Source organism: Rhineura floridana, chromosome 8 (assembly GCF_030035675.1).
Source record: "Rhineura floridana isolate rRhiFlo1 chromosome 8, rRhiFlo1.hap2, whole genome shotgun sequence".
Classification (NCBI taxonomy): domain Eukaryota; kingdom Metazoa; phylum Chordata; class Lepidosauria; order Squamata; family Rhineuridae; genus Rhineura; species Rhineura floridana.
In genome coordinates, this window is record NC_084487.1 from 110,337,112 (window position 1) to 110,352,643 (window position 15,532).

Genomic DNA, 15,532 nt, shown 5'->3' on the forward strand with positions numbered 1-15,532 from the left:
TATGTAACTTTAAAGTTGACAATGAGGACATTGAACTTGGCAAGGATTATCAATACCTCGGCACAGTCCTTAACCAAAATGGGGACAATAGTCAAGAAATGAGAAGAAGGCTAGGACTGGGGAGGGCAGTTATGAGAGAACTAGAAAAGGTCCTCAAATGCAAAGATGCATCACTGAACACTAAAGTCAGGATCATTCAGACCATGGTATTCCCGATCTCTATGTATGGATGTGAAAGTTGGACAGTGAAAAAAGCGGATAAGAGAAAAATCCACTCATTTGAAATGTTTTGGAGGAGAGCTTTGCTGATACCATGGACCGCAAAAAAAACAAATAATTGGGTGTTAGAACAAATTAAACCAGAACTGTCACTAGAAGCTAAAATGATGAAGCTGAGGTTATCATACTTTGGACACATAATGAGAAGACATGATTCACTAGAAAACACAATAATGCTTGGAAAAACAGAAGGGAGTAGAAAAAGAGGAAGGCCAAACAAGAAATGGATTGATTCCATAAAGGAAGCCACAGACCTGAACATACAAGATCTGAGCAGGGTGGTCCATGACAGATGCTCTTGGAGGTTGATGATTCATAGGATTGCCATAAGTCATAATCGACTTGAAGGCACATAATAACAACATCAGATACACCACTCAAGTGATAAGGTTTTGAGTACATTTATTCGCACTGAGGCAGTTATCTACTAAGGATTATTATTCTGAATTTTGTTACAAAGACAGATTACTTGCAGGTTTTGTTTTGAATCGAGGTAGCTGCATCTAGTTCAGGGGTGGAGAACTGGATCCAGCCTGTGGTCTGGATTCTGACACCCCCGTGCAGGCCATTTTGATAGGTGGATGGGTCTGGCCATCTGTTAATCATGGTAACATTAGATGAAGTGTTTTTCTTAACAGACTGACTTGAATTTGTTTCCTTTGCTCAATTGTTTTAATTTCAAACTGTGTGGGCAAGGTAAACAAGCTTTGCAACTGCTGCCAATTGGTGGTGGCTACAACCCCTGTTTTTGGCAGGGATTGGCTCCACCTGGAAGTTTCCGAGTGGAACCATTCCCAGTAGAGCTTGCTTTTGCTGCCAAATTTAAAAGGTGCCAAATGCAATTCTTGCTTGCCAATAGGAGCACACTTTTAAGGCTGTTGATTGTTCCTTTGCAGCTACATCTTTAACCTGCTTCACACTTGATCTCATATGTTAGGTGTGGGGCTGGTGGGCCCCACTGGGTCTAATTAGGCCCATGGACCTGAGGCTCCCCATCACTGATCTAGGCCCTTAAACTGTGTACTTTAATCTTTGCACTTTTTCAAATTCTCTTATACACCACAGCGCCAAACTCCTTAATAAGTAACAGTGGTTTAATTTAGGCATCGTGCCAAACCATGGTTTGAAGTTGCAAGCTTACAAGCAAATCAGAGTTGATTTGCTCACTGAAGCCCTGCCCTGTACAATGTTTCCCCTCCCTCTTACCAGAGTCCTGGATGCGATCGCAAAGCTCTCTGCCTTTCCTTGCCTTGGCTGACTGCTGGCAAAGTGGTGCCGTTGTGTACTACCCCATTATCATTGGCTAGCCTACTCATGAGAGCAGACTATTTCTCTGCCCAAATACTTAGGGCAGCTCTCAGCATGTTCCAGTCTTTTTAGGCACTGTTCTCTGGAAAGTTTCCTCATTCCCGCCCCTCTACAATTGTCACCTTACCATTTTGCTCAGAAATACCATTTTCTTTCCAATACTGCTCTCCCCATCCAGATAATGTAGTTGCACCTATTAATAGCAAAATGACATCAGATATCTAACTAGTGTATCTACTGAAGACAGTCACAAATAGATTATAACTATTATACTGCATTATTTAAAGACAAATAATAACATTGAGCTAATTTTTTACCACCAGAACACCTCAATTTTTAAAAACAACTTGATTACATTACCCTCCCAGGCACACTTAGCACTCTTAGAGTGGTGCCTTTAAAAGTAGATGACCATTGTCAGGGAAGCTTGCAGAGAGGAGAGCATGATTAATTATTTGGACTCCTAATCTCTGTGCCTGACTCTGAACCAGTGTTTACTTGTGAGGACCAGAGCTTGGAAGATTACTTTTAAAAAGGAATAAATTACAATTGCTATGGCCCCAAAAAGGAATAAATTACCATTACAATTAGAATTATTATGAAAGGAATTGATTATTTTACCATTACTCAGAAGTAATCACTACAACCACAGTTAAGTTACTAAAAAACAACAACCTAGAATGCCTACCTGCAAGGTCCTGGCCTTGGTACACCTTAGCCTAAAACAACGTTAAAAATAAACACACACACAGAGAGAGTAGTAGAATAATTTTTTTAGCCACAAGATAACAGGGGTAGTCTCTCCACTGGTAAAGGAGGCAGAGAGGGAAGCAGAGGCCACAGCTCAGAGCTTTGGGCATCAAACCAAGTGTAACCCCCCCCACACACACACACACTCAGCCAGCAAGCATTGTCTCTCTCACTCAGCCAACTCCTGGACCCTGCCCTGCCACCAACTAAGGCACACCCACCCAAACAAACATTTTCCCCTGCAGTGCAAAAAAGTTAAAACATTGCAAATGTAGCAAAGTTGCCAGGGAGGGTGGCAGAGGCTGCTTCGTATGGCAAGTGCAAACACAGTATTCACATACACACATTGTTTCTCACCTCCACAGTTCTTCATCTCCATTCCACTGCTGCCTCCTTCTTCTCCTTCATCCACATCTTTGACCTCCAGCTCCTTTCTCCCTCCACTCCATTCTTCTCCACCACCATCCAATTTCTAAACAATTTTTCTCTATACTGCACCCCCATCTCTCTCCCCACCTCTTCCCTCGTCGCCTCAATACCCACAGAGCACGAGGGAAGAGCGATGCTGCACAGAAGCCCAGTTTGAGGCACATGATTTTCATCCATGAATCAGGAGCAGAAGACTTCCCCTGCTCCCTCCTAGTAACACCCTAAAAGTAATGCTGGAAATATTACAATTACACTTGAAAGTAATAAAATTACTCTTTGCTCTATCATTTCTAATAAAAATGTAAATAAATTACCCACTCATTCCCGCAAAAAGTAATAAATTACAAGTAATTCATTTTCCTAACAAATTACTTCCACGTTCTGGTGAGGACTCACCTAAACTTCAGCTCTCACAGGGGATGGGGCCCCTGTAACATGTACAGCTGGTTATGTTAAGGCAATGAGCACTGCTGGAGGTGTGGAGACAAGAAATTGTGTGTTGTGACAGCTGGCACTGAACTGGGAGTATAGGTCTGGTAAAGTGTCTACATGCAGAAATTTCCAGGTTCAATCCCTGACAACTCTGGTTAAAGGATTTTAGGTAACAGGGTTGGGAAATCCTCTGGTCTGCCTTAAACTTCTAATAGTCAAAGTAATCAATCTCTGATTATAGTTGTCATGATCTCACTTTTGCAAGACCTTCCTTTTACAGCCTTTTTGAAGGTTTGGCTGCTGTTAATTTGTCCAGGTTTAAGCGCCCTGGGAAGTTCAGTTTTTCTTTTCCTAGTGAGAGTCTCTCCTGATGCCAGGTGAAGCATATGAGTTGTTTGGGAGTAAGGTGAAAGTTTGTGGATGGCAGCAGCTGGCACTGAAGCATTTGGAAAATTTTTGAAGTGACTTGACACGTGTGACTCAAGGAATAATAGCAGCTTTGAAAACTTAACCTTGTGTTCTATCTTTCCCCAGCAGTATAGAATTTTTGTATTTTTATGCCTTCTAGATAGATTTCAAACTACCCTCTTTTCTTGTATATGCTGTATCCTCTATGATCTGATTTCCTTTTAAATGAATTCATTTCCCTTTTTTATTTACAGTACTGTGTCTTTTAGATTTATAAAATAAAACCTATGTGTGCTAACAGCTTTGCTGTGTTTATGCAGATACTTTTTGTCTAGATTGATAAAGAGAATTTAGGTTGACCTCAGTGGCTGAAACAGGTGAGGTGGTGGCAAGCAATAAATTGAGATTTTGTGCATCTTGGAATGTTTTTGAGGGTTGGAACTGGGGTGCAAGGCTAGGATGTGGGTCAAATAACCCTGCTTGGCTCCAACATTTCACCACAATTGCTAACTCAGAATCCCTGTATGCAACTTTTGAACCTGTACTCATTTGAGGACTGGATAGAAAAGTGGAATACAACTCCAGAACACACAGTAGTAAACAGTTTTGTCTGTCATTAAAGTTTGTGCAGAATGAGTTAAGCTTTCCATAATTATCTCTGTCCTTTTTCCCAGTCTCTGTGTTGTTTGGATTTGTGCCCATATAGTTTTGGGTCTGTGTGCCACCCAGGCATTTGGAAAGCTTCAGTCTAGATAATGATGACTTCAGTCTAGATCAGCCTTTCCCAACCTTTGGGTCCCCAGATGTTGCTGGACTACAATTCCCATCATTCCTGACCATTTTCCATGCTGGCTGGGGCTGATGGGAGTTGTAGTTCAGCAACATCTGGGGACCCGAAGGTTGGGAAAGGCTGGTCTAGATAATATGGAAATAATGTAGTTGAGTACATTACAGAACACACTCCTTGACAGCTCCACAGGGGAAGTAGTCATTTGTGATGTTTGGACAGTTATGTAGGAAAAAGAGAACTTACCTTCAAAGTGAATGTGGGTCAAGATGAGGATACCCTTGATTGCAATGAGATAGAATCCCCTTGGCAAGCTTGTATAAGGAGCATTGTATTAAAGTAATAAAACACAGTGAATGTGTTTGCAAATGAGCACCCCAGAGAGCAGGAGAAACTCCTTCTCCACAAATAGCTCAGGCTCTTTTTTAGCATTCCAAGTCGATATTGTGAATGAGGAGCTACCTCCAGCGAATGCTGAAAGTGCTGCTCCTGTCCCTGTGTGCCTTAATCCAAGTAATTGCTGCTACAGGACGAGAATTCACTACTGTGACTTCTGCCATAGAATTGGCTGCTGCTTGTTCGCCTCCTGGTGCTGTACTGACTACTGCTACAGGACCAGAACCTGCATCTCCTGGTGCCATGCCTCCTGTATCTGCACAATCTTGAATGCGGTTTGATAAGGTCTGAAAGTTATGTTCTAAATTAGTGGACCCAATCAGCGCCTATGCATACACTGCCAAACTCTGGCCTATGCATCAGCCTTCATTGGATGCATCACCCTGGTTGTATTTGCTTAGCAGCAACCCGGTGAAACAGGGAGGAAAACGCAATATGTTATTAAAAACCACAAACTCCAGATTATAACAAACAAAAACACGGTTTATTGATGTACAAAGCTGAACGGTGTCATGATGTTATAGCACTGATAGAAAATAAAACTAAGATAATATTTGAAACTACAACAACTTAAAATAACTTAGAAAATATCTTAAAGTGATATGATATATATATTTACATAAGCTAATTAATTCATACAATAAAAATATGAACTAAAAGAATAAATCATATATATGTTCCTCCTAACTCCCTCCAGCCCACTATTTGTGTATTTTTGTCTACGTTTCCTAGAATATTAAATTAAAGAAAGACACAGTTATCTACGAGAGGGTAGGCCTGAAGCCTTCAGTTTGGCAAAGCATGCAAAATAGGGCAGAGCAAACAGCAGCAAGAAAAGAAGAAAACAGTAATCCAAAGACAGTTGCTCCCCACCCGAGAAGAACAGCTAGCTCACCAACATTTGAATACATCTTTTAAACCTACCAGCAAAACTACATCAGGGGGTTGGAATTATCCAATAATATTATATGAATTTTAATAATGAGTCTGTGGGAGGGGGATAAAATGAGTACTTCAGATCCTTGCATCAATGATTTTCCACTAGCACCTTTGGCAGAGTTTCAAAACTATATTTGTGTTATTCTTTCACTTCAACATTAGTTTGGCTATCCGACATCTCTGTATCAACCTCTTATCAGAAGCTCTTTTCTGCTCTGGCAGCAGAAAGTGCATTGTTCACAGAACTACAAGTAGCCTTCAACCAGAAATGACACACACAACACGAAATTGTCATCCATCTTGGTCAATTATGGCTTCACTCTGGCTGCTTTATTCTGTAGATCCATTTCTAACCTGACTGCCATATGTAAATGTATAGGGTCCAGCAATGACATGATTAAAAAATGACATCATAGAACTTTTATTCAATACTGCATAAAGCACAACGAAAGATAGATGTAATGGTCAGCAAACAAAATGTGTTTGTAATTCAGGAGCCATGGAAGATTTATTTTGTGATTAGATGTTTGTAATTGTGTATAAAGTGCAGGATGAAGTTCTATTTAAGGAACATCAATTTGTCTAATTGTATGTTGATCAAGGGTTGTGAAATGATGTTGATGTTACACAAATTTACAGACTACTTTTATTTATTTATTTGTTTGTTTGTTTGTTTGTTTGTTTATTTATTAAATTTATTAGTCGCCCATCTGGCTGGTTGTCCAGTCACTCTGGGCGACGTACAAGATAAAAAACAATACATTAAAACGTTAAAATTTAAAACCATAACAATAAAAACCTAACCCACCCCAAAAGCCTGCCTGAAGAGCCAGGTCTTCAAGGCCCGGCGGAAGCTCATCATAGAAGGGGCATGGTGAAGATCATTTGGGAGAGAGTTCCACAGGGTGGGGGCCACTATTGAAAAAGCCCTCTCTCTAGTCCTCACCAGTCTAGCTGTTTTAACCGGTGGGATCGAGAGAAGGTCTTCTGAGGCTGATCTTGTTGAGCTTCATCCCTGACGATGCTGGAGGCACTCCTTCAGATAGACTGGGCTAAAACCGTGTAGGGTTTTAAAGGTCAAAACCAACACCTTGAATTGGGCCCGGTAAACAACCGGTAGCCAGTGCAACTCCTTCAGCACTGGAGTGATGTGATCTTGCCGGCGGCTGCCTTTAACCAGACGAGCCGCCGCATTCTGTACCAGTTGCAGCTTCTGGACCGTTTTCAAGGGTAACCCCACGTAGAGCGCATTACAGTAGTCTAGGTGAGAGGTGACCAGGGCATGTACCACCGGTGGGAGCAGATGGTTGGGAAGGTAGGGGCGCAGCCTCCGTATCAGATGGAGTTGATACAGCGCCGCCCGGCTCACAGCCGAGACTTGAGCCTCCATGGACAGCTGGGAGTCAAGAATGACCCCCAGGCTGTGGACCTGGTATTTCAGGGGCAATCGTACCCCATTGAGCACCAGGTCCACATCCCCCAGCCTTCCCTTGTCTCCCACAAACAGTACCTCGGTTTTGTCAGGGTTCAGCTTCAGCTTATTCCTTCCCATCCAGCCACTCACCGACTCCAGGCACTTGGACAGGGTTTCTACAGCCAACCTCGGTGAAGATTTAAATGAGAGATAGAGCTGCGTGTCATCCGCATACTTCACAGCATAAAAGCCATCAAAATTGTGTACAAGATAGAAGCAGACTAAAACACATTAACACAAGCTCTAAAAACAATAAAACCATCCATAGAAACTCCAAAAACAACAAAACAATATAATTAGATATAAAATTGAATTGCAAGAGCTAATGCCAAGTTTGTTCCCCAGGCAGCAAGGATAAAATAATGTTATCAATGAAAATGTTATTGTCCATGGATTTGATAATCTTTTATACATCTCTCCCTTGCTTATTTAGTTGAAATGTGAAATGTGAGTGGAATATATATTTCTGGTCACTATCTTTTGTTGCTTTAATTTAAATTTCAGTGGTTCAGATGACTAATCCAATAAAACAATTTCATACATGGCTGTCATCTGCCATAGAAGAGCCTGGATTTCGTCTCTACACCTGATCAGATGGTTTGGGTTGTCACCTCATCATTTTTTTCTTGACAAAATAAACTTTTCCCCGGAACTAGGTATAGATTCATTGATACAGTCCCTCTTCACAATTTCCTCAGGTAGGCAGTTAATGGTCGACTCATTTTGGAGCTGTGACTTCTTTATCTCCTCAAGTCCTGCTTGCCCCCAGGTCAAGAATGACCTTTGTTTCTGTGTCTTGCTATCATAAGTGGTATGTCTGTGAAAAATATATGAAAGTGGCAAGAATGCCTGGGCTATCAGAGACTAGAATCTGCCCCACAGACCTACAGTTATGTAAGAAAATTTGCTGAAGCCAGATCCCAGGCTGCAGTCCCATTGCTTGGACACTTTCGGAGAATGTCAGTAGACCATCGAGATAGATAGCTGGCATGTACAAAACACAGGAGGCACATGATGTTTATGTGCTTTGCACCTGAGTTTGAAGAGAGGAGATGGAGCATTTTGATAGGTAGGAAATGTGCAGGTGGATCAGAACAGAATTTGGTTTTAAGCTTGAGATTTGTCTTATTTGTTAAACTACATCCAGAGAGAACAATAATTATATGTGTGTTGATTATTTTCATTGCTTTTTCATGTACTGGGAACTTCTGAAAGATCTGCTATGCAGGAAACGATCAGTAAAAGAAGGGCTGTGGAAGGATTAGAGTACTGAGGATGGTGTGCGTAGGGGTGCACTTGCATGCTTTTGTTATCCTCCTATTCAACGTTCCTGTTTGTACAGTGCACCTGCTTCTGGAGGCGAGTGATGGTCCTATCTATGGCTTGTGAATTTGGATGTCAACCCAAACCATAGCTTACCTGCAAGCGGCAAATCATGTGTTTTAATTCTGGCTTGTCAGCTAATAATAAACCATTGTGTGCTTATTCAGACATAATATCAAATGATAGTTAAGCTTCACCAAACCATTGCTTTTTAAATCGAGCCGCTGAAGCTCGATTTAGGATGTTAGTATTGGTTAGTTTAAATGAAAAGTAGAAATTCCTTTCAGAGATTATTGGCTTGAATTATACTCAGTTCATTGTTGATACATAATATTATTTCATAAAAGTGTCATACAAGTTAGTACTGAAATTTTGATGCAAGATGTTCTGTGCTCATAATTGAGGTTATGCAACAAAATCATTTTGATAATTAGGCTGTAGATGAGGAATGGCCTACCCTGGTCGAGATAGTCAAGGTAGAATAAAACATATGGAGGAGGGGATTAGCCACAGTTTTTCTAGTAAAGAAAATGTTTTCTAAGCATACTAAAAAGAGATTCCATACACTAATGTTATACACCTTTTGTGTGTGTAATATGTAAGATCTGAATGTCTGTATGTAAATGCTGTTTGAGTGCATGTGATTCAAAATTGGAAAGCCAAATGCTCTAGATGGTGCCAGCTCTATTCTGGAATCTCACCCATTGTGTACAATAGATTTCTGGACCCCAGATCACTGTTTGGAGTAGAGCTTAACCCCCTGAAGAAGTTTGTCATCCCATTGTAGAAATAAACACAGGTTTAAATGTTGCCTTACACTTAGACATTGGTCTGAATATGTTACCATTAACTGAAAATGAAAGTGAGGTCGCAGTCCTATAAAATCCCTTGGTCCCAACAGAATTTTCTTCTTTGTGACATATTTCTGTGACATGACTTGAAGGCACATAACAACAACAATACAAGGAACTCCCTAACATTTCTAAAGCTGAAGAACAATCAGCAGTGAAATTGTATACATATTTAATTGGAATTGATTGATTAATTAGATTTATATCCCACCCTTCCTCCCAGTAGGAGCCCAGGACGGCAAGTAGGAGCCCAGGGAATTAACTATGTTGAGTGGGCCTTGCTCCCTTGTACATATATTCAGGATTACATCCTAAAACTAGTTGGAGGTGCTAAGAGATTATCATATATGCAATCAAAATACTGCTAATTTTGTGTCTTTTTTTTTAAAGGTGGCTATCATCCAGTGAAAATTGGAGATCTTTTCAATGGTCGATACCATGTTATCAGGAAGTTAGGATGGGGACACTTCTCTACGGTCTGGCTATGCTGGGATATGCAGTAAGACATAAAAACTTTTCCTGTTTGCATGTTAGCTTTCTAATGCAAGGATAGCCAATTCATGCCCTTCAGATGTTTTGGAACACAATTGCCACCAGCTACACCAGCATGGCCGATGATCAGGGATTATGGGAGTTGTAGTTTGCAACAACTGGTGGGCACCATGTTGCCTACCCCTGTTCTAATGAATGTAAATGGTACTGCTGATTTATTTTATTTAGAGTAACTAATAGGTTGGAAGCTAGCTGAGATTATGCAAAATGTTTCTACACCATCTGCTATAAGTGCTATTATATAGGAATATTAAACTTCTCTTTGAGTCAAATGTGTCTTTTATTACACTTATGAGACATTGAATTCTAACTGTTTCTCTTAATAAATCATCAGTGGTTTAAGATCAGATGGGAACCTTTTTCAAGCCACATTCCTCTTCTGCTACCTCTTGGGACCACATGTCAGTGCTGATTGGGGCCAGAGGTCACAGTAGGCAGAACAATTAATTATTATTATTATTTACAATAGGCTAGTTCTACACACACTTGCACGCCTCTCTCTATCCTCCATCCAGGCAAGCAAGAGGCATGATCACAGTTCAAGGACACATTCCTGCCAGGCAAAAACTCTCAAGGAGGCTGCAAAGCAGGGCCAGTGAGGGGTGTGGCCTGGAGAGAGTCCTGAGGGCCAGACAGAGGCTTGGAGGGCCACATTCGGACCATGGGCCTGAGGTTCCCCACCCCTGCTTTAAGAGGAAGCAAATGTGTTTTACAAAGAACAAAAATAATAATATAATTATACTTTTGATTTAGTTGGTAAACCTCTGCTGTGAATCCTGTCATTAGAAGACACTAACTGAAGATTCAGTTACCTGAATATTGTTGAAATGTTGCCACCATGTGTTCCAAATTTGCACTTATTCTGTAATAGAAAGAAGCAATTCATTGTCTGTCTGAAATAGAAAAAAATGTACTGGCTCTGATAGCTTGTTCACTTACTGTTTTAAAGGGGAAAAAGGTTTGTTGCAATGAAAGTTGTGAAAAGTGCTCAACATTATACGGAGACAGCCTTGGATGAAATAAAGTTACTTAAATGTGTAAGTATTGTTATAACACCCCCAGATGTAATTGTTTAATTTTTTTGTAGTTGTGTAGTTATGCGATTTACTTTTTGTTGAAATACTGTCAGACAAACATAGCAAGTGAAATTAAAACCGCAAGGCATTGTTTTTTAAGCTGCTGCATCCTTACTGTGTTTGTTTTAGCTGTCGTTTTAGTTTAACTGACTTTTGTCTTCAACTTTTTTTTTTAGGTTCGTGAAAGTGACCCTAGTGATCCAAATAAAGACATGGTTGTACAATTAATTGATGACTTCAAAATTTCGGGCATGAATGGCATACGTATCTTTTTCTTTTCTCTCTCTCTCTCCCCCACCCATTGCCTAATGCCTTGGTATTAGAAGACAGGGAAATCCTTATGCGTTTAAACATTTACCTTTAGACATTGGGTTGGCTCCAGACATAGCCTTCTGCAAATGGAAGGGCTTTTTTCTTTCACAGAGGGAATTGGTTTTCAACAGAGACTCCCAAGTGGAGGAAGGGGCATTTTCAACTAGTTTCTGCATTCTATTTAGTCCTCCAACTCTCTAGAGCAGCTTTCCAGAGGGCTGCAGGGTGAAAGGAATCAGCAAAAATCTTTACTCTGCCCCCTTCCTCCAGCACAAATTGATTGATTGATTGAAACTTTATTTTTACCCCGCCCTTTTTCCAAACTGGAACTCAGGGCGGCTTACAAATAGAACTACATGTAGTTAAAAACATTAGATGGAACTTTGCTGAGTGCAACTCTGGATCCAACCCAAAAATATTTACAGTGCAGGAAGTACTGAAAATATTACATTGGTATTTAAAATTAGATGTTGTGGTAAACTCAAAACCAATGTATTTTTGAGAGGTGCTTCATGTTTGCTTATAAGCATGTAAACTGGCATCTTTACTGTTCTTTTTTGAAGAAGAGAGTGTGCCTATTTTTATGGTACATATCTTTTATAATCTATATATTTTGTCAGATTGAAAATATTTTTTTGTATTTCAGATTATGGTCTGAGCATACGTTTATCCTGTAGTCTATGATATTTGTATAAGAAGTCTTGTGCTCAGACCTTAAATAAATTTTCTTTGAATGCTGTAAAAGTGGCAAACACATGATTTTGATAAATAAAATTAGCTATAACCCCAAGATTTCTGTTTTGCTATAGCCATTACAAGTGGTAAATGAACAAGTACTTCAAGTCTGGGATATTTAGAAATCTTATGCACATAAATAAATAAATAATACTGTTCATTTTTTGTTTTTGAATACTTTTTTTGATCCTTTTTCATAAGGCAAGGCAGTATATCTCAATTGCTATATTTGATAGATGTTGTGTGGTGCTGGCAGCTTCACCAGCTAATAAAATAATAATTCCCACTATATTAAAATTAGTTATAAAGGGTGATATGTTGACCCATTGAAATCAGTGGACAAGTAACTTAATTTTAATGGGTCTTCTCTGTGAATGACTTTTTAAATTTCAGAATATTGAACATTGATTTGGTTTATGCTGTGCTGAAAATAGCCTTTGCTCTTGTGTAAGAAAAGTTTCTCAAGAATATATTTAAGTACTGTAATCTTTGTTTTTCACTAGTAATTGGAGCCTTTCCTGTAATATTGCCAATCTACAGATGTGCAATCCACAGATGTGCAATGAGCTGTGCACTCACATACCTGCCAGACCTGATGATCAGCATATCCAATTTTGACAGGGTCTATTTGGGACCAAGCCTCCTCTTCCCCAACTCTCTGTTTCAAAGCATCCTAGGCAATGATGGGGTGCTACACTGAAGTTATATAAGGACTGGAGGGATGAGAGGGAGGGATTGAGAATGTGCAGCCCCAGGCACAGTCCCTTAACCCCAGTTTACATTATGTCTGCATTGACCTTGTATATGTTTTAGCTGTGTTCAGTATTCCATTCTTAGTTATAATGTGGAATATTTATGTTTTGTAGCTATGACATTACTTACAATTTATCCTTAATTGAATCTCAGATGTCTGTATGGTTTTTGAAGTACTTGGACATCACCTTTTAAAATGGATAATTAAGTCCAACTATCAGGGCCTTCCAATCCGTTGTGTAAAAAGTATAATTCAACAGGTAAGATGTTTAATGAAGTGAAGCTATAAATGTGTTGATATTGCCAGTGATGCTTGCAAAATTTTATAACTGTCCAGCTGAAGTTGGTAGGACTGTATTTTCAGAAATCTGTGCAAATCAGCTTTTGTGTGTAGTACCTCTAATTATCTGTTTAATTTTGCAGATATCTTGCTTGAATTATAGTCTGAATAGTAGCAATCCTTTAAAAATATGTCCTAATGCATTTCATCTCAACAGTTAAAAACATAACAGTGAGAAGTGAGAAATTCTTTTTTAGTTCAGTTGTTGAAGAACTGCCAGTTATTTTATTAAAACTCATATCATCTTACTGAAAGGAGAATAGGGTACCCTAATATTTGTATAATAATATTTTAGTCATAGTTCATTGGCATAGTCCAGCAAAGGGACATATGTGCACACAAACAATACAATGTACTTATCTGTTCTCCTGTGCATGTAAAAGATGATATCAGGTGGGTAGCTAGCACCACCTAGCGGTTGAAGGCAAAAGAGCTCTGTTGAACTTTTGTTGCAGGTACTTCCCAGTCTGTGCCTGTTTATGCCTCAGTTCTCTTTTGCCTTCACCAAGCACGGTTGAGTCCTCTCTGCTCCATTGGTTTAGGCTTGTATTGTGTTTTCCTATTGTGTGTTTTCTCTTCCCTTTCCTCTTTTATTAGTGTTTGTTGTTATTAACTGTTTAGGTTTTCCTCCCCAGTTTAAAAAAAGAAAGAATGTTTTGGTTTTTGCCTTGCTCCTGGCATCTTTTCTTCATGGTGTGGAGCTGCCAGCGAGGGTTCCCCCCACACACCTCAAAGCCAGCTGTTGCAGCCACCTCTAGGCCCTCCCCCCCTCCAAGCTGCAGCCCACTCCATCTTTAGACACCCTCTACAACTGCCGTCATCATAGCACCCTCCCCCACAGATGGCCTTTCGCCCAGACCGAGCCGCAGCTCCATCGCCCTTCCTCCTGCAGCTGGCCACTTCCTGTGCTTCCATTTGGCAGGACACGATGGGCGGCAGCCACTAATACAGCGGCCCCTCGCCTCTCCCCCCAAGTCAACAGTCCAGCGACATGGCGGACAGCCGCCAGACGCGGCCTGCATTTTACCTCGCCTACTGAGCACGCCCTTGCTTCCATCTCAAAGGGCTGCAGCTACATTGACAGCTGCAGAGACAGCATCTGCCCCCCAGCGTCTTCACCAGTTATTGCTCCTATGGGGAAAGCAACCCACAAAATGGATAACCCCACCAAGAAACTGAAACCGCTCCCCCTCCAGCTTCAGATGCAGTGTCGGTGCCTGTTGTGAGGCGTCCTTCCCTGGCTCTCCCTGTCAGGTTCCTACCTGCTCGTGGTTACTGCCTGTCTCTAGGCACCACCAGGGACTCCACCAGTCCGGACCGCTCTCTCTTATGATTTCTCTCCCCGCTCTAGCACAGATCTCAACAGATCCCCCTGCTAGGCAACCACCAGTAACGTCCCAATACTAGTATTCCCAGAGACTCTGAATACTGGTATTGTTATTCTCTTCACCGCTGCCACCATTTGTTACAGTTCCCCTTCAGCCTTGGTCATTACCTTACCCTCCCTTCTGGTCTGTGAAACCCCAGCCAAGGATCAGGCCTTTGGTAAACCAAATTAAATATTTATTACAGATAACAAAGCTAACAAGATTAACAAGATTTCTTCTTAAGGCACATAAGCATATGGTTTTACTCAATACTAATCCGAACTCCACCTCCCTCCTGGTAAACAACTCTCTAAACCCCACCAAGCAATCCACTCTTTCTCTTCTCCCCCCCAGATTCCACAATTCACCACCTCACATTCACCCAGATTTACCTGTCATCCTTTCATTTATACTGTCAGCCATTTTAAACATTCAGCCAATCATCAAGCATTCTATTGCCCATTCACTCCCCCTCCTCTTTCACTACTTACCATGTATACTCTAAACAACCAGCACTTACCATATATACACTAATATATAGGAACATCACATTTCCCCCCCCCTTAAACAACGGCAGAGTATTATTCCTGTTCCAGGATTTATACGTCGCGTTAACAAATAAAAGTCTCTATGGGGAAAATGTCTTTCTTTGTTCCTCTGTCTGGTCACGTCACTGCAGTCCCAGCCACTTGCCTGGAAAGTCCATCGGCCAGTACATTGTCCTTGCCTTTGATGAACTGGAAGTCCACTTGATAGTCCTGTAGGGCCCAGGACCACCTCTGCAGCATAGTGTTATGGTTTTTCATAGTCTGCAACCATAACAAGGCCCGATGATCCGTAGTCACTGTGAATCTTCGTCCCCACACGTATGGGCGCAACTTGTTCAGTCCCCACACGACCGCTAGGCACTCCTTCTGGACCGACGAATAGTTTTTCTCCCTCGGCGTCAGCTTGCGACTCAGGTACGCCACTGGATGTCTAGTGCCTTCTCTCTCCTGTAGCAAGACAACTCCCAGCGCGA

The 15,532-nt window shown here is 41.0% G+C and overlaps 1 protein-coding gene across 7 annotated transcripts in view; it reads left to right on the forward strand.

Moving 5' to 3' along the window:
- The window catches only part of SRPK2 (SRSF protein kinase 2), a 227,170-nt gene that overhangs the window by 127,677 nt on the left and 83,961 nt on the right, over nucleotides 1-15,532 (forward strand). For all 7 annotated transcript variants that reach the window (XM_061640418.1, XM_061640420.1, XM_061640421.1 and 4 more), the window contains 4 exons: nucleotides 9,767-9,875; nucleotides 10,878-10,965; nucleotides 11,181-11,268; nucleotides 12,958-13,064. In XM_061640418.1, coding sequence (XP_061496402.1) covers nucleotides 9,767-9,875; nucleotides 10,878-10,965; nucleotides 11,181-11,268; nucleotides 12,958-13,064 — 392 coding nt within the window. The remainder of the gene's footprint in view (nucleotides 1-9,766; nucleotides 9,876-10,877; nucleotides 10,966-11,180; nucleotides 11,269-12,957; nucleotides 13,065-15,532) is intronic.